At 39.9% G+C, this 25966-nt stretch overlaps 1 protein-coding gene across 5 annotated transcripts; it reads right to left on the reverse strand.

Moving 5' to 3' along the window:
• Positions 1-287: 287 nt before the first annotated feature.
• acsl1a (acyl-CoA synthetase long chain family member 1a) lies at positions 288-18808 on the reverse strand. 5 transcript variants are annotated; one of them, XM_053479907.1, is made up of 21 exons: positions 18752-18808; positions 9847-10089; positions 8677-8791; positions 8511-8575; positions 8196-8297; positions 7580-7679; positions 7259-7434; positions 7121-7153; positions 6950-7001; positions 6768-6841; positions 5148-5225; positions 4090-4224; positions 3472-3606; positions 3167-3262; positions 2997-3069; positions 2823-2911; positions 2624-2740; positions 2362-2505; positions 2149-2250; positions 1865-1936; positions 288-1760 (listed from the first exon to the last, which is right to left on the reverse strand). In XM_053479907.1, the coding sequence occupies exons 2-21, from the start codon at positions 10039-10041 to the stop codon at positions 1620-1622; spliced, it is 2094 nt and encodes a 697-aa protein (XP_053335882.1). In that variant the 5' UTR covers positions 10042-10089; positions 18752-18808; the 3' UTR covers positions 288-1619. The 5 variants fall into 5 exon arrangements, with proteins under 5 accessions (XP_053335882.1, XP_053335881.1, XP_053335880.1 ...); XM_053479906.1 differs by lacking the exons at positions 5148-5225; positions 18752-18808 and adding exons at positions 5298-5375; positions 10967-11257; XM_053479905.1 differs by lacking the exon at positions 18752-18808 and adding an exon at positions 10967-11256.
• Positions 18809-25966: the final 7158 nt, after the last annotated feature.

A 25966-nucleotide genomic window follows, 5' to 3' on the forward strand; every position in this document is an offset into this window, starting at 1 on the left:
GTCTAAATTTTGGGGGTCATAAATATTAAACTAATAAAAATGGTGTTTCTTCTCATACATTATTAGTAATATCAAAGGAAACTTTTACTTATTTAATTCAAAAATAAGTAAAACTTGTGTGTGTGCGATTTCTACTTTATAAATAATCTAATTAATAATAATAATTTTAAATCTGAATATGTTTGAATATTCTGAATAAATAATGTTTAAATTTGGATCTTTTTCTCTAGTAATACAAACTTGTAAAATAAAAATAAAAAATCCTTATGAATGAAAACATCTTTAAATGCAATACATTAATTTATTTCACAAAGACTGTTACAGTACTGCAATTGTTATACACAAAATATATATATTTAGAACATAAATAGATCTGTACAAAACATTTCGTAGAACAGAAGCGGCAGCGTTATTTACTTGCAACTTTAGATTTTTTTTTTCTTAATGAACCAATGTCTCAGATAAATGTATCTAAAACTTATACCCTGCTTAGGCATGTTAGATAAGCGTTTGATTGAAATGAACTTCATCTAAAACATCAGATCAGTGCAGCTATGTACTTGTTCTAATGCGTTTCTATAGTTTTGTGATGACGTGTACGACAAGCGATCCGCGCTAACGGATTAAAATGCCGTTCAGGAGTTTGTGCTTCTTACAGTCTGCTTGTTTTTGTCTTCTAAAGAGAAAGGAAACTAACAGCTATAACATATCCAGAACAGGAACTAACTAGTGTTACGGCTGCTCCATGAACGTCAAACCAAAGTATAAATATATAAAGGGTATGTTGTGATTAATTAAACTGCTGCGGTGTAAAAGGAATAAAACACATTTCGGAACATGTTAGAACAAATAATCAACTTCCTAACATTGATTATTTCCCCACAACCAAATAATAAAGGACGGATTTTTCCCCCTTCGTTTAAAACGTGTCACATGGAAAATATGTCCGGCTCTAAAATATAATAAAATCATGTTTGAGTTTTAACTATTCATGACAAAAAAAAAAAAAAGGTTTGCGTCAACGCTACAAATGTAATCTGACGTGGTGATGTCACGTCTTTGGCACTACACAGAAATGTTTTGTATACTGTACAATCAGCACATGGCACAGAGAAAGAGACCAGCGCGACTCAGCAGGTAGATCAACCAGCGTACACAAGCTAACGACTAAACTAATACAGTTTTTAAAGATATTACAGAAATTTTGAAAAATCGATCAACCGAAAGGTAGAATTTAATTAGAGTATTGATTTCAATAAAAGGACATTTTAAAGCAACAGCTTTGGAGAAAAAAAATAAACATTTTTAAACTGGAGTGAATTTTTTATTATTTTTTTAAGTTTAGGTGCATTTTTACCTTTTATCTGTTCCTGCAATTTTTTTTTTTGATGGACGGAAGGCCTTTACCGGCCTGAAGGCATTGTATATAATAAAAATCACACTGGTTACCTAAATACCATAGGCTGGAGTGTTTTTGGATAGCGCCACCAAGTGGACATCATTATAACTGCACTTAATTAGGAGCTGATGGGTTTTAAGAAAGTTTCCAATCATGTCCCACCCCACTCCCACTCCTCGTCCTCTTCCTCTCCGGCTTTCTCCACCTTCTGAGTTTGTGCCTACATCCTGATCTTGGCGTAAAGCTGAGCGATTTGTTCTTTGAAGTGGTTCCTCAGCTCGGTTCTCTTAGCCTTCAGGGTGGGCGTGAGGAGGCCGTTCTGCACGGAGAACAGCACAGGGCTCACGGCGATGTCTCTCACCTGGACACAAATAAAGTAGGCATGAACGTGAAAGCTTAAAAAAAAGGTAAGATTCCAAACTTCTAAACAGGACTTAGTGCTTCTGAACGCAACCATCAGCTGACCTGCTCGAAGGACTTCAGGCCTCCCTCCTGCCCTAACCGCAGCATGTCCTCTAAAATGGCGTTTTTCACTTCCTGTCCAAACAGACACAAATGAAGAAGTCTTGGTTTAAAACACATACACACACCAGACAAACAGTAATAATCCCCAGTGGTGAACCAGTTGTTTATTGTGTATATTGAAGATCCTCTTTGTGTAAGAACATTTATGGAGGAAGTCTCCGATCTCAGACCTTGCGATGATGTTACATTGTTACACTGTGTGTGTGTGTGTGTGTGTGTGTTACCTTGCTCTTGCACAGCTCGAGGTAGGATCCCACGAGTCCTCTTTTCTTCGCCCATCCTGGAAGCATGTCAGGGTCTGGTACTACAATCCCCACTAAACACGACTACAGAAAGCACAATGCATTAACATTTACTCACATGCACCTTTGACCAGTTTCACTGCATCCTGAGAGTGTGTGTGTCGGTGTGTGTGTGTGTGTGTGTGTGTTTAGGACCTGCAGACTCTCTCCATGGACGAAGACCTGAGCCACGGGGTCGCTGTGAATGTAGACGTTCTCGATCTTCTCGGGAGCGATGTACTCGCCCTGAGCCAGCTTAAAGATGTGCTTCTTCCTGTCTATGATCTTCAGAGTGCCATTCTGTAACACACACACACACACACACACACACACACACAAGATACGATTAAAGAGGAAGAAGGAAAACAGAAACAGTTTAGCTAGCGTCTGAACTTTAAACGCTAAACGTGGAATGTACCGGAAGCCATTTGCCGATGTCACCCGTGTGCAGCCAGCCGTCTTTATCGATGGCCTCCGCAGTCTTCTCCGGATCTTTCAGATATCCCTGGAAGACGTTCGGTCCTTTTACACACACCTAAAAGACGAGACACAGATCAACACCATATGTAGTGATCACAACTTCGCTTACAGAGTAGTAAAACGTCGCGACGACTTACCTCCCCCTCACCGTTGTCCGCGTAGTAGCTCATCTCTGCCACGTCTATCAGTTTAATATAATTACACGGTAAAGGAGGTCCCACGTGACCTAAAACACACACACACACACCATAGCAGGTTTGTGTACACATACTATATGTCTTCACCCTGTGTGTGAGGTACAGTAGTGTTACCTGCCGTCCAGTCTCCTGGCAGAGACATGGAGCATCCTGCAGTGCACTCGGTCTGTCCATAACCTTCATAAAACTGTCACACACAACACACTCTTTAAAATGGTGCATGAACAGCAACCCGTCGGAAAAAAAAAGTCAGGTGATAGAACGACGTAGGTGTGATAGTTCACCTGGCAGCCGAGGGCGGCCCTCAGGAACGTCAGCACTGTAGGGGAAACGGGCGCGGCGCCGGTGATCATCAGCCTCACACGCCCACCCAGGCTCACCTACACAGAATACGTGCAATACATAAGGTGTATAAGTTACAAAGGGATTTAGGATTAATCTACAGCAGAGCAAATGCACATTCGTCTAGCTCGTCTACAGCACGTTACATCACTGATGCAGCGTTATTACAGTCATCCACGTCCTGATTCGCTTTAAAACTGCCCTGATTCCAGTTTTCAGCTTTCTCTTTCATGGTTCCTTGACCTACCTGCACTTTGTTGAAGATGAGTTTGTCCCACATGCTGTCCTTCCTCACCACGCCGCTGCGCAGTTCCGACTCTTTCCTCCTGGTGGCGAAGTCGAGCAGCCAGCGTTTCAGCGGCGTGTTTGCCTGCCCGAAGATCTGAACGCGACAAGAAGCACATTCAGAGAAATTGTGTGTGTGTGTGATTTCATAACATCTGCAGTACATCAACTTCAACCACACATCAAGCATACCCATAATTCTTAGCACACAGTCAGCGTGTTTACATTTTTCTCCTTGTTTTCTTTAACCCAAATTGTTTTTGGTGTGCTAATATTTCTAAATACATCACAAATACTTTTAAAAATGCTGCGCTCGACTAAACATCCCATTTACAAATCCCAAGAAAATGAGGATCGGCTCAAAAACTTAGCAAGAGTTAAGTTAGAAACGGCTTTTAATGTCGACAAAAGAAACTGCAGAACTTCTTAAAATTAAACGAGTTATACTACATAAAAACACACAGTACAAACAGCTCAGTGTTTTAAACAAAATATTCGACGTCTCAAAACCAAATACACTCAAACGGAGGAGTATGGACGTGATTCACGATGGAGTTGTAACGTCGCAGCGCGTCCTCACCTTGTCGAACATGCGGTTAAGGAGTCGGGGTACGACGGGGAAAATGGTCGGTTTCAGTGTCTTCAGATCGTCCATCAGCATCCGGATGTCGCCCTGAAAGTAACCGATCCTCGCTCCGTGCACGAGGATCACAATCTATACACCAATCGGAATTAGCAAAGTTAGCAGTGCGCGACTGCACAAATCTGCGTGCGGGAAAATTAATTCACAATTCTGTTAGGAAACAAAACACAGCAATCATACTAGCAGTTCTGACGTGGCAGAAGTTTTAATTTCTTCAATTAAGTGAAGATTTTTTGTTTTTTTAAATAATCTACAATTAAATATGAGGAAAATATAGCTATACAGACATTTTAAAATGTTTTTTCCTTTTTATTTAGACTAGCCAGGTATCAGCTCTATCTTTATTTCTTTAAACCTTTAATACCCCTCATGTTTGTTTTTTTAATAAGCAGCACTAACAAGTTTGATTAGTAGCAAATGCTAAATGTTAAAAATGTCACACACAGTCTCTTTCCCTCTGACTCAATAAAGAGAAACTTTATTAGTATATTCTTTTAAAAATATAACATTTCTGTCCTGTTTTCACTGCCACTCTGTTTTTAAATGTTAATATAAAAGACAGACTTGCTAGCTTTTTCCATCCAGATATCACAGTGTGTTGCTAACTTTAAAATGCTAACTCTGATTAGCTAACTCTACTTACAGTTGTCATTTTGGCATATACAACTGTTTATTAGTGATTTAATCCACACAACTGAGGAAAATATTAGTATTACCAACATAACTGGTGATATTAAATAGCTTTTTTTTGTTTTATTGTTCATAACAAAGGCAATAGCTAGCTTTTAGCTAAGCTAGTTTATGTTCATGGTCCAGAATTCCTATTTGTCTAGCATGACATTTTTTTTTTCCTCCTGAAATCTGTCTCATGGCTCCGTGCTGTGTTTTGGCATGATTGGCTTTTTCTTTTCATTTCAAAAATGTTATTAAATATGTGGTAGACCAGAGTGTTTATTTATATATGTACAGTATGTTAAAGACAGTTATATACGTACCTCTACCACCCTCTCAAACATGTGAGCGAGGGGAAGATAAGATATGTGGATGTCAGTGTGGTTGAGCATGCAGTGTATCTGTAAAAAACACACACACACACACACACACACACACACACACACACACATGCAGGGTAAATCACACTGTACCTCCATCACTCTCTCAAACGTGTGAGCAAGAGGCAAGAAGGAGATGATAATGTCACGACGATTCATCTTTATCTTTTCCTACACACACATACACACACACACACACATACACAAAACGCAGCAGGAAAGGAAGTAGATAGAGAATAAAAGAGGAAATGAGGCTAGATAAATGTTTTCATGTGTGCCGTCTTTAATTTTGAACTTGAACAACGACGCTATCCTACACTAGCTAGCAAACAATATAAAGTGAACAGGTTTATTAAACTTGTTGTTGAAATGTTAATGAACTTGAATGACGTTCTTTTATGACGACTTAATGATAATAACCCAGACATAAACCTCTTAAGCAAGTGTACACAAATGTTTATTAATATTCAGTTTCTGACAGAATGTAATCACGTGTAGAAATAGACCTACGATCTTGATTTGTCCATCCTGATAAGAAATAAAAGATGAGACTCTTTTCAACGTCGATGTCGTGTTAACAGTTTGTGGCAAAAACCCAAAGCACACAAGGGACGAGTGAATTTCCTCTAAAAGGAATTCATGTAACGCAGTGATTCGCGCAAAAAGTGCGAATGTGAACGCGATTGCGTCTCTTTGTGAGGCATTCCCACAAGAACTAAAGTTACACCAGTAGGTTGTGGTGTTGACGGTTTTAGGTTGATGAAATGTAGCTTTGTATGTCGTATGTTTTTGATTGGTCAATCTCGCAGTCTTCAGCTAATAAAATCATTTCGAACAAAGGATTTGTTTTTGTTTACTTCCTCGGTTACCATCATACCACCAAAAAAAGAAATTGCAACCTGACAAATAAGCGAACAATCTCCTCATAATTCTTTAAATACTGTCTTTTCTAATGTTCTCAGGACCCATGGTGCTATGTCTTCACTAAATCTTGCACAAACTGCAAAAATAAAATAAAAAAGCCAGCAAAAAAAAAAAAATCTTAAAATTTGCAAGCTCACTCCGCCTGGTTTTCAGCACTGATGCAAACAAGTTTTGAATGGCTCCCAGACGTACACGCAACTTAGCCGTTGAAAATACTTTGTACAGTATGCTGTTTAAAATTTCTTGCAAAATTTCAAATTAAATTCATATGTCGTTGAGCCTGTATATTCCTCAAAATACAGTATATGTATAGAACTGCTTTTGCTGTCTCCGCAACTCACTGCCGGCTTTTTCATTACAGGTCAAGAATATTAACATGCAGATAGTCACTGGTAATTAATGCAACAAAAAAAAACATAGTTTAAAGTATGCGCGTCCCTCAGACCCATAGTTTTGATTTGGGAAAATTATTACGGTTAATATATCCGAGTATGAAATGGTTACAGACGAAGTGCAAAAATGCCACATGTTCCTGTTTGATTCATCCGTCTCGAAGTGTTAAAACATGCTAATGAAGTTCAAGTGGCTGTACAGCTCACATCCTGACGCAAGCTCAGAATTAGAGAAGACTGGCTTTACCTGGGTGATGCGGATGAAGGCGGCGCAGTTGGAGATGACGTTGCCGTGGGTGAGTAAAGCACCTTTCGGATTCCCTAGCAAAGGAATAAAAAAACATTAGAACCAATAAATCAGTACTAATCTGTTAAAATAAAGATATTTATACAGTATACACTCTCTCTCACACACACACACACACACACCTGTGGTTCCACTTGTGAAGCAGATCAGCGCGAGGTCCTCAGGTTCAGGAGGCTACGGTAAATCGAACACAAGAAAGCAAAACAACCGTTAAGATCGGCTCAAAGTTATTATTCATGTCAGGTTGTTATGATTTGTTCAGAATCAAGCAATAAATATCTTATTCTGCTCACCACAGGGCGTCTGTGATTGGCTTTGCCGAGAGACTGCAAAAGACACATTCAGTTCAGCTGAAATCATTGGTGTACATTTGCAGTAGGTCTTACAGCATGAACGCATGTATGAGTGCATGTGCATGTGTTTGTGTTCACCTCCAGTATCCTCAGGCTGATGACCTGGATGCCCTCCTTTTCTGCTTGTGAAGTGAGCTCACTGTCCATGTCCTCCATCAGTACGATGGTCCTGATGCTGTGCTTTCGACCCGACACACACTCCAGCAGCGTGTGCACCTTCTCCACCACGTCACAGATCACCGTCGAGATCTCAGCTGGAGAAAATTAGATTGATCATAAGCAAGACGGACCAGACAGAGACACGGCTAATCGCATGCTCTGTGCTTTTTAACTCAAAACCAAACCAGGAAAATAATGATGCATGAGTTTGTCTTGACAGGCCGAGTATGTGGGTCTTACCTTTGTCTATGATGTAGCTGATGGCATCTTTGCCCAGTGTGTCATACAGCGGAACAGCCACCAGTGAGTAGGTGTAGCAAGCCAGCTCCGATATAGTCCACTGAAACCACATAATCACAAACATGATTCATCTGTTTAAAAGTATTGGAACGGCAAGGCCAGTTCTGTCGTTTAAGTGAGATGACTGGTCAGAGTTCCATTCTACTTTCCTGATAGGTGTTAAACGTATTAGAACATAACGCCTTAAAAAATATACCCATTTTTCTGGTGATCAAAAATATTGGAACACGACTTGACGGTGATGCTTGTTAACCTAGTGATTAACAGCACAGAATGTGTCTTGCCCTTCAAGCCCTGGGTTTGAGTTCTTCTTTTTGAGTTCTTCTTGGCTCTTGGTCAAGAACCAGACACCTAACAGTTCAGAATACTGATCTTTCGTCACAAAGTCCTCTTTGGATCTCAATCCCAATCGTCTTCGGTGTATGGCAAAATCTACAGAACTGGCCTTGACGTTCCAATACTTTCGGAGCAGTCTGTTTATCCCACAAAAAATCGACACACAAAATACATAATACTGTTAGAACAGATATAAGAAATATTGGATGATGAGGTGTACCTCAGGTCTGTTCTGGGAGAAGATACCAATGTATTTGTCTCCTGCTTTACTGTGACCTCTGTGGAGCAACGCAGAGCCAATCATCTCGGCTCTCAATGCGACCTACAAACACGCACAAACACAGATTATAAAAAAAAATAAAAAAACGCTTCTACAATGATAGACAGAGGTTTCCATAGTGCAAAAGAACTAAAACTCGTTACACTGTTTATTTATGAGGAACAAACTGGTGGAGTGGGATGCCTGGTGCAGGTTTTGTAGCCCGATTACAATGTGATGAGGTATGGGCACCAGGATTGACCTAGGATGTCTTACCTCTTTGTACGAGAGCCATTCATACGGCTGCTTAGCTCTTCTTGATCCCAAGCAAGGACCATTATCTGAGCAGGACAAAGACAAATAGTGCTCAACATCAACACCTCAACTGACAAGCAAGAAGATCTGTTTTTTTTGGGGGGGGTTGTCTATTTAGGACACTTACTGGACACCCGGATTCCACGCAGGAACACCTCGTACATGGTCCGTGCGTCATCGTAGAAGTGTGTCATCAACCTGTCGCTGTCCAGGAGGGTGGAACGGCGAACGTGTTCACCACCCTGAAAAAACATGGCAAATGTAGCAACGTGTCTGACGACTGAAGTGTGCGTCTTAGGTTTCGAGCTCGAGTTATAGGGGCAGGGCTAGTATTCATAAAAATTAGGGATGCACCGAAATTTCGGCCGCCGAAAATTTTCGGCCGAAATAGCATTATCGGTTTCGGCCGAAACGTAAGAAAGCGCCGAAAATAAAAGCCGAAATTGTCGCCACGCCTCTCCCATCCTCCCGTCTCGTTCGCGCTGTCATTACGCATCAAACACGGAGTATGTCGGCGGTTTGGAAGCACTTCAAAGTTTCAGCTGAGGACAGCAAAGTTGCAATATGCAAAATTTTTTTAATACAAACAAAAAGAAAATATTTTAAACATGTTTTTTAATGAAGCCATTTTCGGTTTCGGTATCGGTTTTCGGCCAAGTGCATCCAAAAATTTCGGTTTCGTTTTCGGCCCAGAATTTTCATTTCGGTGCATCCCTAATAAAAATTAGGAAGTGTGCTCTTTTGTGTGGTGTATAAGTTAATAGCTATGTGAGCTACGGAAAAATATCACGCAAAACATTATCATTTAGTACATACGTACGTACTTGGTTAAATTCTTGACGGCAATGAATTAATTAATGATTAGCAATCAGCAATATACAGTACGAACAGCAATAAACCCAAGGCTTAGCTCGTACTCATACTTGTCTAACAGGGACTTAACTTAATGGTGTTTCTAAATAATGTCCAGAAAAAGAAGAACTGATTGAAAGTAGGACATGAAAGGAGACAGAGTGTCACAAATACAGAGACAGAGATGAAGACACAAAAGGAGAAGGACGATGGCCTGAGCTTTTCTCTCTTTCTTGTATATTCAGATTGGAGGAGGTTGCCAAGGCTGTCGCTATGGCAACCGACCAGGCTGAGCACATCTCCTTCTCTTTCTGTTATTATAAGGAATCTGTGTTCAGGTCGTTGTAGCAAATGGAATGTGTAAAGAAGCGGGAAGAGATTCTGGACTCGTACAATCAACGGTTGCGTCAGACCGACGATAAACACTGCAAGACCTACTGTTTACCTCGATCTCCACAGACTGCATGGCGAGGTCGCAGGGGGGCTTCAGGGCTCGCGGTCGGGTGGCGAGCCAGTAGGTGGTGATGGCGGCGAACGCACCCATGCCCATTAGAGTGTTAGTAGGCAGACTACGCACATATTGCCTGAAATCACCCAGTTCGGGCACCCGGAACTGCCAAATCAGATCCTGCATCTGCATGGCTTGGCCACCGAGAGGCGCTCCTCAGTCAAAAACACGCGCACAAGTCTGTGCAGAGAGAGAGGGAAAAAAAAAAAGATTGGGTAAAACAGGAAACTTGAATAAACAAACACACTTCAGCGAAGTGGCCCTGGACAAGAGGCGTATCCCGGGTCCTTACTTTAAAACAAGTTCCAGTGAAAGTTTACACTGAATATATTTGTATATATCCTGCAAACACACAAACACACACACACAAACAGACACAGACGCTCTCAGTCTCTCTCCAGTCCCCCTGTCCTTAAAGAAACCCAAAATAGTCTCCGCACCTGCAGACTAAGACTCGTGACTCAGCTGAATATAGCAGCAGGGTCACATCACAAGTTACAGAAGTCCTACCTCAGAGGGCATTTATTTAAAAAAAAACATGCAAAAGTGGGTGTGCCTTCGCGTCAGTACACGTACAAGACGGAAGTCACTGGCATTCGTCTATGCTCGCGTTAGCTGGGTCAAGTGCACACCCACATCATGTGTCAAGCTCAAAGACACATCCTCCTGTCAGACTAAAAGACACACCCTCCATTCCCAAAGACACACACACACCTAGCCGTATCCCTGAATGTCATGCCCGCTAGGCTGCTGTTTTAGTCTGCCTACATAGCTTTGATCCATAACTGTAAATTCAAACACACACCCAAAAACTGAATCACCATACTCACGGAGATGAATCGCAAACACACACACACACACAGACAAGGAGAGAGAGAGAGGACACACACGGAATAAAGGCGGTGCTTAACAGAAGTGTGTGTCCGTTGACGTAGTGTGAAATTTAAACCACAGTAGTCAGTGTTAGCGCGTAGGACGTTTAGAAGCGTTTCTAAATGACTAAGAATAGAACGCAACACCCACCAAATGGCACGTACAAACAGACATGTACACTTACCACTGCCTCATAGGGACACCACCGCGCTGTCTTTCTCCTGTCCCCTGGTTTGATCTAAGTGTGTTACAGCAGAGCAATATAAACCCTGAACAAGTGTGTGTGTGTTCGTGATCCTGGCATTTAATAGGCAGGATCCTTTTTATCACTTCCCTATTCTATATACGCACACACACATATCGCTGAGCCACATTAAAGCTTGATTGTGTTTGATAAATACCAGCAGAACGAGTTGGAGCTGATAGTTGTGTGGGTCAATGCAGCCGGAGTGGAGTGTGTGATGTTGACCTACCACTTAACACACAATACCACGTGCACGCACACACACACACACACACACACACACACAGAGAATAAAAGGAACACATTCTCCATTTGCCGGAAACGCAGTTAGCAACCCATGCCATGTGACCTCAGTTTGCATCAAAGTTTGTGTGTGTATGGGTGTGTGTGTGTGTGTGTGTGGAGCAGCATGAGCCAGGGATTCAACAAGCAGGGTGTTTTTGACAACTTCCCCATTTCACTTACACACACACAAACACACACACACACAAAGCTGACCCATATTATACTACAATTGTGTTTATATTAATAAAAGCAGAGCAGAAAGTTGTGTGAAGTTCAGTGCGTCATTGTGACCTTCAACTCATCAGATGAACTGAACACACATAATAGAAGGCACACATTCTCAATGTGCCGGAAACTCAGTTAGCAACCCACATCATGTGACTTCAGTTCGAGACAGAGTCTATGTGTGTGTTTGTGCGTGTGTGTGCATGCACATGTCTTTCTGTCTTCATTATTTCAACAGAAGCCACAGAAGTTTGGTCATGTTGCAAATATTTTGCGGAAGATGGGCGTGGGTTGTATCTTCTGCAACAGTCGTAACAGACCGAGTGCTGATGAGCAAAGTGGGGACCAACCAGGAGCACACGTTACATTAGATAGTGTAAGTAGAACTGTGTGAATAAATCTATTACACACTTCAATCGATCGATTGAATTGCATAATGTATTTATTCGCACAGTTCTACTTATAGCATCACATGTGCTCGTGGTTGGGCCCCACTTTGCTTATCAGCACTAAATCTGTTACACAAACATATACTGATTCTAATCAAACCAGGAAATATTGATCAGTACTTTTTTTGTACTTGCCTTGATATGTATGCTTTATTTGCACGTTTATGTTGAATTCACGTGGTCTGTATAAAAAAAAAAAGACCTTCAGGCGACATTAAACTAGCTAAGAATTAGCATTTCTAGGTATTACCTAGCTAACATGCAGCAATTTTTTTATAGCTAAAAATTCACTGACAGAACGCACAATGTTTTTCAACTGTGTGTGTGTGTGTGTGTGTGTGAGAGGGAAACAACAAGGTTGTTAAATTGGGGAAATTAAACTAGCCACAAGTTTACAAGGAAATCCCCTGTAACAGGATCACAAAAGCTGTTGTTGCTAAAGGCTAGAGAGGGAGGCTTATTGTTTACACACACACACACACACACACACACACAACAGACCTAGTCATGCAAAGTCTTATGTGAGATTTAACAGGACTGTAAGTTTGCTGAGGTAAAACTTGCTAATCCCATGCTAATCCTATTAATTAATATTTACATAAGAAGAAACTGTTTAGCTTAACACACATGGCTAACCAGTGTCCCTTAAGAACCCTAGACTTGACCTAACTAGCTAAATCGCTATATATATTTACACAGGAAATGTTAAGCAACTGCTTGCTAGCCTCCTTTCACACCTAATTTTATTCAATATTTGCATTTATACAGAGACAATATTTAATATTTAAAGGTTTTACATTAATACAACAACGTTATCTCCTTGACATAACTATAGCACTATTACGAACTCATGCCCGTGACTACCTGTCACTACCTGAAACCACCTGCGGAAAACCAACAGTCAGCTCCCACCACGAGAGTCACGCTTTCCCTGCAGACGCCGCTGCCTACCGTTACATTCGGCGAGGAACGCCTGAGACTGTTTTCATGTAGTTATTGTTAAAGCTAGTTGTTTAGAAACCCCGGATCAGCTGCTGAAACATTGGAGCCGTGTGTGGAGCGGCGGCGAGTTGACTGCACACTCCATTCGCAGGTAACGCTAATGCTAGCATTCAGGCACCAGGATCTGCACACGGACAGAGCCACAGGGACCCTCTAGTTTTCTTATAAAGCTGTACAAATTGTACTTCCGACCAGCTTTTAAACAAATGCACGTAACACCAATCATTGACTTTTTTTTATTAATTACTGCCTTTTTATAATATTTTGCCATGTGGGAGAACCGGGTTCGATTCCCAGCCAATGCCCTAACCCCAGCCGCTGGATGCAGTGCCGGTCCCAAGCCGGTGTAAAACCTTTGCCAAGTTTGTCTGCGGAGTGGAAGGACAGCTGTGGCCGGGAGCAAGTCGAAAGACCAACAACAACAACAATTAGGTTTAGCTAATCTACCCTAGTTATAGGCTTTAGTTGTTAGCTAGCTGCACAAAAAAAAATGCTATAGATTTAGCGGTTAATAACACAAAAGACATGTTGGAGATTAACCACAGGACTGAAAAGACACATGACTAGTAAATAGAAGAATCCAGGACATCTTCTGGGATGATGGCCATGCATATATTTGTGTGTGTGTGTGTCTGTGTGTGTGTGTGTCTGTGTGTGTGTTTCAAAGTGGCACATTCATTAACTCTTGTACATACTCTGACTTTAAAGGTCACATATTTGACTATTTCCTCTAACAAGTTAACACGGGTCTCAGATACCTCTCAGATAACGCACCTTTTCATAATTCAAACTCCCTTCATTTTACTCCTCCCCAAACAAGCAATTTCAGTGTTTTATGCACATAAGTTAAAGGTTAGGGGAGTGAGTTCTTATTATATAATGTCACAACAGGGAGGTAATCTAACTGGCTGAACTTGACTGAAAGTGAATTTTGCTTAATTGATGCCCTTTAAGACAAGTTAACTGTCCTGTAAAAAAGATGAATAACTTTTAAATCATATAAAAAGAGAAAAATAACGAAATTGCTAACTAAAGTTAAACAATTATGGTAAAAAAGAATTAGAAATAGAATTCTAATGTAAATCAGGAAGTAGAAAACACACTATGTAAATATTAAAGTAATAAATTGGATTAAATTGATATATATGGGGTATCCCAGGTTGCGAATTGGGGAAACAGATAAGATCAGTAACTATGGGTTATACAAATTGGGTAAAATAGCTACAGTTACAGGCTAAATATAAAATAGTACAACAAAACGTTTTAAAGCACTAAGGCATGGTGAATGTAAATCCTGAAACCTGTGTGGTGAGTAAAAATGAGAACATAAATCTAAATCACTGTAATCCGAGACGGTACAGTCACACAGACACAAAAGCATAAGAGTATACATTTTCTCTTCTCTCTCTATGAATAATGATCCTATCTTCTCGCTCTGTCTTTCTTCCCCTCTCTCATTCAGTACTTTTGCCCCACACCAACACTTTCCCACACGAGAAAAACATCCACCTGGACTCCAGGGTTTCCTGAACAGCTAGTCCTCAGCAGAAGAAAACGGTATCCTGAGAATCGGAAACTCTGTCATTAAATTTGACGAGGCAAGCATCCTCATACTCATTTCCAATTGGTTAATTGAGCATCAATATCACAGCACCATCAGCCATACCATTATGACCACTGGCAGATGAACTGAACGACAACTGATCACCAATTATATCTAAGTACACTGGTGACAGGATCACGGCCACCCAAGGCTCACCCAAGCCCACGAGGGCCGAAGGCCAGTCCGTCTTAGCCGATTCAACAGAAGATCCAATGCATCATTATCAAAAGCCAGATGTTCCCCAGATCCCAGTCCAATCAAACATTAACTATGGGATGCACCAGACAAACAAACCTGAACCAGAGAGGCTCCATCCTGCAACCCACACCACCCAAAGGACCTGCTACCAACTTCCTGGTGCCAGATACCACAGCACACTCCAAGAAGTCTTGAAGGAGTCATGCTCTAAGGAGCTAAAGCTGCCTAGTTGGTTATAATGTTTATGTTTTTAACTTTATGGCTGATTAGTGTATAGAGCTTGACTTGTGCCAAATTAGCGGCACATGTTATACATGTTATAACCATTAACTTAACCATAGCTCTTCATGAGCTTCCAAATTGATTCCATCACATCAAGGATTCACTGTGTTGCAGAGGTCTGCCATTTTAGCCAACTTTGGAGCTCTATTTCTAGTAAAGATTTATATTATACAGCACATTATGTTTCGATTCATGTGAATCAGATCCTTTTTCCACTTAATCTACATGTTTGAATGAATATATTTGTGAATGTTAATGCAATATTAAACCTCGATTCATAGCAAACTAGATTAATTTTTTTGCATTGCATATGAACCAGAAAAAAAAACTGTCTTTTCAATCATAATTTCCATTCATGCAAATTTTGTTTAGAATATTCTGAGAGTTAATCAAATCGTGATGCCAGTATCGAGAATGAAATCTAATCGTGAGTGGGTGAAGCAAGTTATAGGTAATAATAGACACTGTGAGGATAAAAACTTATAAATTAATTTTTAAAATCTACCGAATGAACAATAAATAGTAAATGAGTTAAAATGGGTCAACCTACTGTGCAGCTTCACTGTTGCTAAGAAATGGAAAATGTGCGCCAAAAAGATCTCTACATCTTGCCAGTACTTGCTGTAAGAGAGATAAAAGAAACTTTAGAGCTAAAATCTCATTCAGACAATCCTGTGCTGCATCCTGCACTGCAGACGTAACACATCCATAAGCTCTTATAACATGCATACGCATACACACTAATATCCACCGAGTACTTTAAGATGAATTACAACAAATCCAAACTGTTAACACAGCCTGCTTTCATGGCTTTTAGGCATTAGGACTGAACACAGACCCGGTGCGTTGACGTTTGCCAGAAAAAGGATCTACTGCAGAGGATTGGGACTGTGTGCCAGCTGCAGACAGATGTGACTAATCTGATTAAAGGTGCTGACAGTCACCGGATGAAATTCCTGATCAGTTCTGCTCGGAAGTCCATCACCAGCAGCTCTAGGGTTTCTCATCCAGCTAGCGGTGAACAGAATGGTATTGTAAAAATGTTATTGGATATGAAGATATACTCGTGTTTAGGATCTGTATGTATTTTTATGTAGAAAGTCATATGACATGACATGGACTTTTATGTTACTCCAGTACAGAAACTAACCTCAAATGAAAAATAGGTCTTAGCTAATAGGGTTCATTTGATTTCTCCCCCCATCCAGCTATTTCCTTATTACGACAGCCAGTCTTATACTTTCATCTACCTTCCATCTACCTACCTATCTTACCTTCATCCCAAACCTCAAAGCAATTACAGCTAAACTCCGGACATTCCTGACTCCATCTAACATTCAGACCAATCCAAGGCCTTAACTTATGCCATGCTTCCTGCAGCACAGGAGCAGAAGTGAATCTCAGTCATGACTCATCTTCAGTGTGTGTGTGTGTGTGTGTGTGTGTGAGAGACTAGTCATCAGAATGCATGACTACCACCAGCGTCCATATAAATAAAAGAAAGGTTTTGTCTGTACTTTGGTCAGAACTTGCTCTTTTAATGAATTTCATACATAGGAAGACCAGAAACCAGACCCAGACAATTTTCTGTCTGAATGTTTGTAGGCCTGTCTGTATGTCTGTCTGTCCAGCCAGAATTTGTCACAGCATCACACCAGCATCTGGACAGAATTGGATGAAACTTTGCCAGTTCTTAGGTATCTGCCTGAAGTTAAACGCGTTTAGCGTTTTTTTTTTCCCTTCGAGGTGGGCGTGGCTATACACGTCACTCAACAGAGCCAATCAACGTGATAGTTTACAGTGTATAGACAGAGTAACGGCCTTTAATGCACAGACAAAGCACCCAAATCCTCAAAGAACACAAATGAAAGCGGGACACAGCATGGTTTACTCCAAAGAAAGGAAAGTAGACTATGGAAAGTTAACCTTCAAAGGTGTATGTACAGATCAATGTGTGTTTATGTGAAGTTTAAAATCACGCTGGAGTTGTTTAGGACAAAACTTCATTTTTATCCGATCTACTTTTTCCAGACAGACATGTAATGTACGTAATGTACATCAACGTACATTACAAACGTCAACGATGCGTACTTATACTGGTATACTGTGTAAGACCCGTGATAAATACTGTATCGGCTTCACATGTCCCACAGGGAGCACAATCCAGCCTTCACTTTTATCACTTAGGAGCTGCTGTGTCATACAGGCCACTTGTGTGAAAATAACAATGGGTGAGATGTTAATGTGTTAAAGATGAGGTCATCTTGCATGTGCTCAAGCTTCAGCTGGATTTTGTGCTCTGATTCAGTTTTGAATTTTCACATTTTGCATCTGCTTCGCTTTTCGCTTTCATAATCTGAATTGTCTGGCGGACTGCAGTTGCTGTCGTGGCCTTTTCCATGCTTGAACCAACAAAAACCTTTTATTTGGGTTGCTGCTTAAAGTTCAGTCCATCCATCCACCTAGGAACCTCTGTAGTCCAACTAGGTCCCGTGGAGGCCAATGGTGTATGATCACTGTATTTGTTCCAATTTGTTACCTCCAGTCAACATTAACACATGCATTCACACATTACAATTAGCCAACAAAATAATCTGCATGTCTTTGGATTGTGGAAGGAAACCAGGGTACCCAGAGGAAACCCACCAAGCACGGGGAGAACATGCAAACAGAATTGAAGTGGGAACCAAACTCAGACCCTGGAGGTCCATGGCGTCAGTGCTAGCCAATAAGCCACCATGTAGTTTAACTTTGTACTCACTCACTCATCTTCTATACCGCTTAAACCTGTATTCAGGGTCACAGGGACCTGGAGCCTATCCCAGGAGACTTAGGGCAAGAGGCGGGGTACACCCTGGACAGAGTGCCAATCCATTGCAGGGCACACACACACATACATACACTCACACACCCATTCACACACTACAAGCAATTTGGGAACGTCAATTAACCTAACCTGCATATCTTTGGACTGTGTAAGGAAACCAGAGTACCCGGAGGAAACCCACCAAGCGCGGGGAGCACATGCAAACTCCATGCACACAGAGACGGGAATCATGCCTGGCCGGGAATCGAACCCAGACCCTGGAGGTGCAAGGCGACAGTGCTAACCACTACACCACCATGCCGGTTTCCTCGGGGTATGCCAGTTTCTCCAACAGTCCAAAGACAGAATCAGATGTAATCTGATTAGTGTTTATAAATTGTCCACATTTTTCCTAAATTGCCTATGACCGCAGGTTAAGCCACCGAGACCCTATAAAGAATAATCGTTTAGAAAACATGAATGAATTTAATTGCACTGTGTTCTTAGTTGAAACACTAAAGGAACTCAGCATGCATGTGGATATCACAGTACCTAATGAAGCCAGATCCCCCCCAAAAAAGTACAATTTGGTACATTTTTTAATATATATTTATGAAAATGTATTAACAACTGGAAAATTATTGAATGCTTTTAATTAAACCAAACCTACTAAACTGAATGTTCATAAATTTGAATAGAATAAAAGTAATAACATTATTATTATCATTATTATGCAACCTTTTTCCAAAATATAGACTTTTATTAAATGCAACAAATCACCAAGCACCCTCCTCGCCTATAGCATGCACAACTCAAACCCCAGTCTGTGTTACTCAATTAACAATTAACAATTAAAATGAAAGACGAGGACAAACCTGACGCGCGTGAGTTTCACGTGAACATCCAGAGAGACGCGCACGCTCTTGTTTATTCCTCTGCAACGCGCGTTCACATACAAGCCCCGCCTCCTGCGATGTGATTGGCTCCCGTACGCTGGTTCGTATTCAGAGGCGGGCCGCTGATTGGTCCACTCTCCACGAGTCACTTCACTGAATCGATTCTTTTAAACTGCACGCGTTAGGATTAAATGAATCGACTGTCAAAGATTCGATTCTTTTGATTCGAGACGTTGCACTTTAAATAACGCATAATTTGAAGTTTTAAAAGCATTTTCTGCTTAATACAACTTTTATATGACTGAATTCAATAGTTTTAGCTCTTAGTTTTGGTTGTTTTAGTATATATAACATTTAAAAGTTCTATTTATGATTTATTAAAATGTTTATTTCCAATTATCACACGCGTATTAGTAGTTAATATTAACTACAATCACATAATACTGCAACATATATATATAGAATATTTTTTTAAAATCGTTTTGTTGTAAGTATTTTTGTATAATATTTAGAGCACGTTTAAAAGCACGTTGTTGCTCCCTCTAGTGCTCTAATGGGGTGTTACAGCAGCCCAGTGACGTCATTCAACCGTTCATAAATTCAAAAAGAAATTTTTAAAAGCTGCATTTTATATAAAGAAATTTGAACATGCAGATGTGTTACTGCAGATGGAAATAATTGACTTTAATTATACTCTTCCAGGATTGTTATAAATATATAAATAACGTATTTATTTATTTATTTATTTATTTATTTATTTATTTTCAGTTATTATAACTAATGATTATTTTATTCTATATCATTTTTCAGGCTAAACAGCGCCCTCTGCTGGATGACAAATGCTCATCAGGGACAATCTGATCAATCTAATTCAAATGAAGTTAAGTAGGCTTTCATTTTCATTCCAACCATATCGAGTTCAGTACACAGTGAAACGAAACAACGTTCCTCCAGGACCGGGGTGATACATACTGTACATCAATTAACAACACAACTCTACCGGAAGCAGCTACTGTAGCTAACCAAGAGACCCAATCATCTGACTAGCTCAGATATGACAGATTTACATTATTTATTTATTTTTAAGTTAACCTAAAACTACTTCTATACAAAAAAGAAACAACATAAAACAAAGTGCACGTGCAAATGTGCAAACAAAGAGCTACAAAGTGACAAATACAACTACGTTACACGTTTCAGCACTTTTGTAGTAATGAGGTACAAGTTGAGGTAGTGGGAGGAGAAACAGGAAACATCTGACATTCCTGAGCAGCAGCAAGAATATAAATGTTGTGCAATATAGTGGTATGTCGGTATGAACAAATTTTAAGATTATAGGTTGTAGATTAGAGTGTTTGTGCATGTGTGTGTTTATCAGTTCAGTGCTGATGTTATTTAGATCGTATAAGTGATTTGTGTTTGTGTGAGTGTGTGTGTTTTTTTATTATCAGTCCAGTCCCTTTGTATTGAGGAGACGCATGACTTGTGGGTAAAAGCTGTTGCACAGTCTGGATGTGAGGCCCGAATGCTTTTTTACCTTTTTTCAGATGGCAGAAGTGTGAAGTGTGTGTGAGAGGGGTGTGTCCGATCCGCCACAATGCTGGTGGCTTTGCGGATGCAGCGGGTGGTGTGGATGTCTTCAATAGAGGGGAGAGAGACCCCGATGATCTTCTCTGCTGTCCTCACTATCCACTATTGGGTCTTGCGCTTCGATGTGGCACAATTCCCAAACCAGACAGTGATGCAGCCGCTCAGGATACTCTCGATAGGTTCTCTATAGAGGGTGGTGAGGATTGGTGATGGAAGCTGGGCATTCCTCAGTCTTTTTAGGAAGAAAAGATGTTTTTGAGCTTTCTTGTGCAGAAAGTTGGTGCTGAGGGACCTGGTGAGGTTCCCCTCCATGTGGAAACCCAGGAATTTTGTGCTCTTTACAATCTTCACAGACGAGCCGTCGATGTTGAGCGGAGAGTGATCGCTCTATGTCCTCCTGAAGTCAACAACCATATCTTTTGTCTCATCAACATTTAGGGACAGGTTTTTGTCCTTACACCAGTCCATTAGCCTCTGCACTTCATCTCTGTACGCTGACTCGTTGTTCTTACTGATAAGATCCACTACGATCGTGTTATCAGCAAACTTGATGATATGATTTGAGCTGTGTGTCGCTACACAATCATGAGTCAGCAGCGTGAACAGCAGGGGACTGAGCACACAGCCCTGGGGGGCCCCAGTGCTCTGTGGACTGTGGACTGTGGCCTTTCGGTCAGAAAGTCCAGGATCCAGTTACAGAGGGAGGTGTTTAGGCCCAACAGGATCAGTTTCCAAATCAGGTGTTGGGGATCAACATGTATATATAGTTTTTTTTACACATTTCATACCCATTTTTCGTGACAATGGCAACTGTTAATAGTGCTCTACAAATAAAATTATTGAAATATTGAAATGCTGCATAACATTTTAGCATTTCTGTTTAAAATTGAAAATGAAATTGTTACTTCAGCTGGAAATAATAATACGCTTACACGGATTATTTTAAAGAATGTTAGGAACATAATGCACAGAATATATGTATATGTGTGTGTGCGCGTGTAGAGAGAAAGAGAGAGAATTTTATTTATTTTTCCTTTTTATTTTATAATATATTTACTTTGCTATAAGTATTGTGTATATATATATATATATATATATATATATATATATATATATATATATATATATATGTTATTTTTAGCTTTATTGCTGTATGTAACTCTATTAACATAAGTAATACATTTGAATAAAGAAGTGTGTCTATAAATATATTTTTTTAAAGAATTCCTAAATGCTCCTTGGTATGATCAGTAAATTCAAATAAAGGAGATTAATGTGGTTAAACAATTTTATTTAAGAACTTTTATCAAGTTTGAGATTTTTGGTGCTGATGTTCCTATTACTCTCCACACGATGGCGCTCTAACATTAAAAACTACCTTTAATAATAATAATAATAATTATTATTATTATTATTATGATTATGATTATTATTTTCCTTGGCTAAAATTCTAAAGGAAGTTTTTAAGGTAGCAAGCAAAAGAGTGGCCTAACAAGTAGAGAAATAAACCTAGGAACATAATATAAATGAATTAATAATTTGAGCAATAACATGTTGATCAGTGCTGCATGTTTACTCACTCATTCTCACTCACTCATCTCACTATACAGCTATACTTATCCTGTATTCAAGGTCGCGGGGGGCCTGGAGCCTATCTCAGGAGACTTAGGGCACAAGGCAGGGTACACACTGGACAGGGTGCCAATCCATCGTAGTGCACACACACACATACACACACTCAGACACTCCTTCACACACTACGGACAATTTGGGAACGTCAATTAACCTAACCTACATGTCTTTGGCCCGGGTTCGATTCCCAGCCAGTGCCCAAACCCCAGCCACTGGATGCAGTGCCGGTCCCAAGCCCGGATAAAAATGGGAGGGTTGCATCAGGAAGGGCATTCAGCGTAAAACCTCTGCCAAGTTGTAGTGCGGACTGGGTATTCAGCTGTGGCGACCCCTTGCTGGGAGCAGCCGAAAGACCAACAACAACAACATGTCTTTGGAATGTGGGAGGAAACCGGATTACCTGGAGGAAACCCACCAAGCACAGGGAGAACATGCATGTTAACTCGAAGCTTAAAATTTGAATTGTTTTCGGGACAGATCTCGGGTTATAGTTGGAGCTTAAAGAAAATCAACATGGAAACGATCACTCTATTGAGCAGAGCAACTAAGGGGAATATTACTATTATTTGCATTTTATCTACATTTTGCTGAAATTATTATTTTTGGAAATAATTTTAAAAAATTTAGTTAAATACTGATCATTTTGGGAGAAACAAACTGTAATAATGAAACTGTATATTATCATAATTCAATTCAGTTTTATTTATGTAGCATTTGGTCATTGACTTTAGTACAAAGCAGGAGAGGAATTATTAGACCGCAGTCATCAATGACAGCCCAGTGGAGAGAGTGGACAGCTCCTGATACCTCGGTGTTCACATTACGCAGGACCTGTCATGGTCCTGTCACATCAACACCGTGGTGAAAAAGGCCCGGCAGCGTCTCTACCACTTAGACACTTAAGAGACTTCATGCAGGACAGACGAGCTCTACAGAGGGTGGTGCGATCAGCTGAGCGCATCATCCGCACCGAGCTCCCTGACCTGCACTCGATCTACAGCAACCGGTGCTGGACCAAGACCAGGAAGATCGTGAAGGACCTCAGCCATCCCAACAACGGACTGTTCTCTCTGTTGCGGTGTGGGAAGCGATTCCGCTCCCTGAAGGCCAACACGGAGAGGCGGAGGAGGAGCTTCTTTCCGCAGGCGATAAGGTCCCTCAACCAAAACACAACACTGGACTAATAACATCTTTTTAAACTCCCAACATCGACTGGACAATCATGGACACTATGGACACATTCATACGCACTTGCACTCCATATTTATATTTTCATTTTTGCACCATTGCACAAGACACTTGAGTAAGTCACTTTTTATGCATATTTGCACAACCATTGTCACTTCCAAATTTTTACAAATTTCTATTTTTTCTCTATATTTTTATATTTTGTAATATTTTTTTACCCCTTTATTTGTACAGTATATTTTACTAGCTGAATTTATTTTCTTTCGTATTTCTTTTTATTCATATTTATTTCTTATGTATAAGCTTTTATTTTTTAAGGTCACTGGCGGTCGTACAAGCATTTCACTGCATATCGTACTGTGTATAACTGTGTATGTGACAAATAAAATTTAAATTTAAATTTTAATTTGACGCAAAGCAGCTTTACAGAATATTCTGTACTCCACTGTATATATACTGTACTGGACAAAAGTTATTTTAGGTCCAAACCTGTTAATTATTGAATTCATTTCTCATCCAACATCAGTGTCTGACTTCATAAATGCTCCATAGAATAAATGGAGAAGAATTCCCACAGAAACACTCCAACATCTTGTGGACGGCCTTACAAGAAGAGTGGAAGCTGTTATAGCTGCTAAAGGGGAACTGACTCCATATTGAAGCATTTGGATTTGGATAAAATGTCATTGGAGGGTGAGGCCAAATTCTTTTCCATATAGTTTGTAAAATGTCAAGAAATATGTATGAATCAGAATGATCAGATCGTCCCTGATGAACAAGCCAAGGGTGACAGTGCTGAGGGAAAAACTCCCAGAGATGTCAGTAGGAAGAAAGCTTAAGAGGAACCTCAACAAGGAACCCATCCACACTTGGGTGATAACGGATAGCAGGGATTGATCTGCAGTCACATCACTAACATGACCTCCACCATTATCATCACCATTAACTCCATCATCATCGCCATCACCTCCATAATCATCATCATCATCGTCGTCATCAACTCCATCTTGAACACCATCGCATCCACCACCATCACCTCCATCATTATCATCATCATTATCATCATCATCATCTCCATCATCATCATCTCCTCCATCATCATCATCACCACTACCATCACATCCATCATCATCACCACCACCATCACCTCCATCATCATCATCATCATCATCATCTCCTCCATCATCATTATCACCACTACCATCACATCCATCATCATCATCACCACCTTCATCATCCTCATCATCCTTATCACCACCATCACCTCCATCATCATCATCATCATCTCCTCCATCATCATTATCACCACTACCATCACATCCATCATCATCACCATGTCATCATCCTCATCATCCTCATCATCCTCATCACCACCACCACCATCACCTCCATCATCATCATCATCATCTCCTCCATCATCATTATCACCACTACCATCACATCCATCATCATCACCACCTTTATCATCATCATCACCACCACCATCACCTCCATCATCATCATCATCACCACCAGCAGCACCTTCATCATCATCATCATCATCATCTCCACTATCATAATCATTTCCTTCCTTCATCACCATTTGAAGAGTAAAGTTTAAAAGTGATAAGGAAATCTATAGTCAGTTTAGACTTTGTGCAGAAACATCATGCGAAACAGGAGCATAAAAAATCCTGAATTTTACACAAAGATCTATTTCTGGAAAAAGAAAATAAAACGAGAGTTTACTTCAGTTATCATGCTGGAGACGTACTTATAGCATTATAAATAGATTTAAATCTTAGAGGTGTAAACAATAATGCACATTATTACTAAACTAAACGTATACAGTCTAAACACACACACACACACACACACACACACACACTGTGAATAACAAAAGTAAACTCTGTACAGAGACACTGCGCTGATTTTTTTGCGCCTGCGGTTTTACGCACTGCATGAATTATGTCCGCGCATTAGTGTCGATCTGATCAGTTTACATGAGATTCGTGCATTAATCACACAAACAGCATTATAATCGAGCGGGAAGCGTGCACGGGGTTTGGGGATAACTGTAATCCATTTTCTATTCCTTACTCCGAAAAATAAACCATATGATAATTAACACACTGTATCGTTTGGAAACAAATAATTATTTGAAAATTATAGGTTTAAATGTTTAAGTAATAAAAAATAGTATACGCATACAAAATAACTTATTATTATAGATATACATAAGATAAGAAACAATTGTGCGTGTGCGTCTTGGCCATGTGACGTCATGTTACAAAGGGAAAACTAAATATTTCCAAAATAAATTGATAATTAAACAACTATCACTAATTTTGTTTACTGCTACTGTTGTGCGTTAATTACAAAAAGGAAACAAGATTTTCAAAAATAATTTTAAAGGATTTCAAATATTTTAGAAGAATTGTCGCGCATTGTTTTATCAAATGAAAAACTTGAAAGAAAAACATAAAACAGTTTAATGTAAAAACCACCGCGTTTGTAATCCCAGTTTAAAAGTTGTTTATCTAAATTTAAACTAACCTCCTGGGCACAACATTATGACACATTACACCAAAAACAAAATATTTCCAAAATAAATTTATAATAAAAAATGTATATATTGCAAATCACAAATTCATTTGCTGCTACAGTTTATTAATTATAAAACTAGCTTTTCAAATAATTTAGAAGAAGATAAATAGACTCAAAATAGACTTTGCGCGTTGTGTGTAACAAACATAGAAGGTAAAAAAAAACTGTTTAATGTAACAACTCTGCGTTTTTGCTCCC

This window comes from Clarias gariepinus, chromosome 20, assembly GCF_024256425.1.
Source record: "Clarias gariepinus isolate MV-2021 ecotype Netherlands chromosome 20, CGAR_prim_01v2, whole genome shotgun sequence".
Lineage (NCBI taxonomy): Eukaryota > Metazoa > Chordata > Actinopteri > Siluriformes > Clariidae > Clarias > Clarias gariepinus.

Coding starts and splice junctions, on each gene's coding strand:
- acsl1a (XM_053479907.1), bottom strand. CDS start 10,041: ATGCAGATGCAGGATCTGATTTGGCAGTTCCGGGTGCCCGAACTGGGT. Junction 6,842..6,949: donor CTTCACAAGTGGAACCACAG/GTGTGTGTGTGT, acceptor TTCCTTTGCTAG/GGAATCCGAAAGGTGCTTTA. Junction 4,225..5,147: donor TGTTTGAGAGGGTGGTAGAG/GTACGTATATAA, acceptor ATTGGTGTATAG/ATTGTGATCCTCGTGCACGG.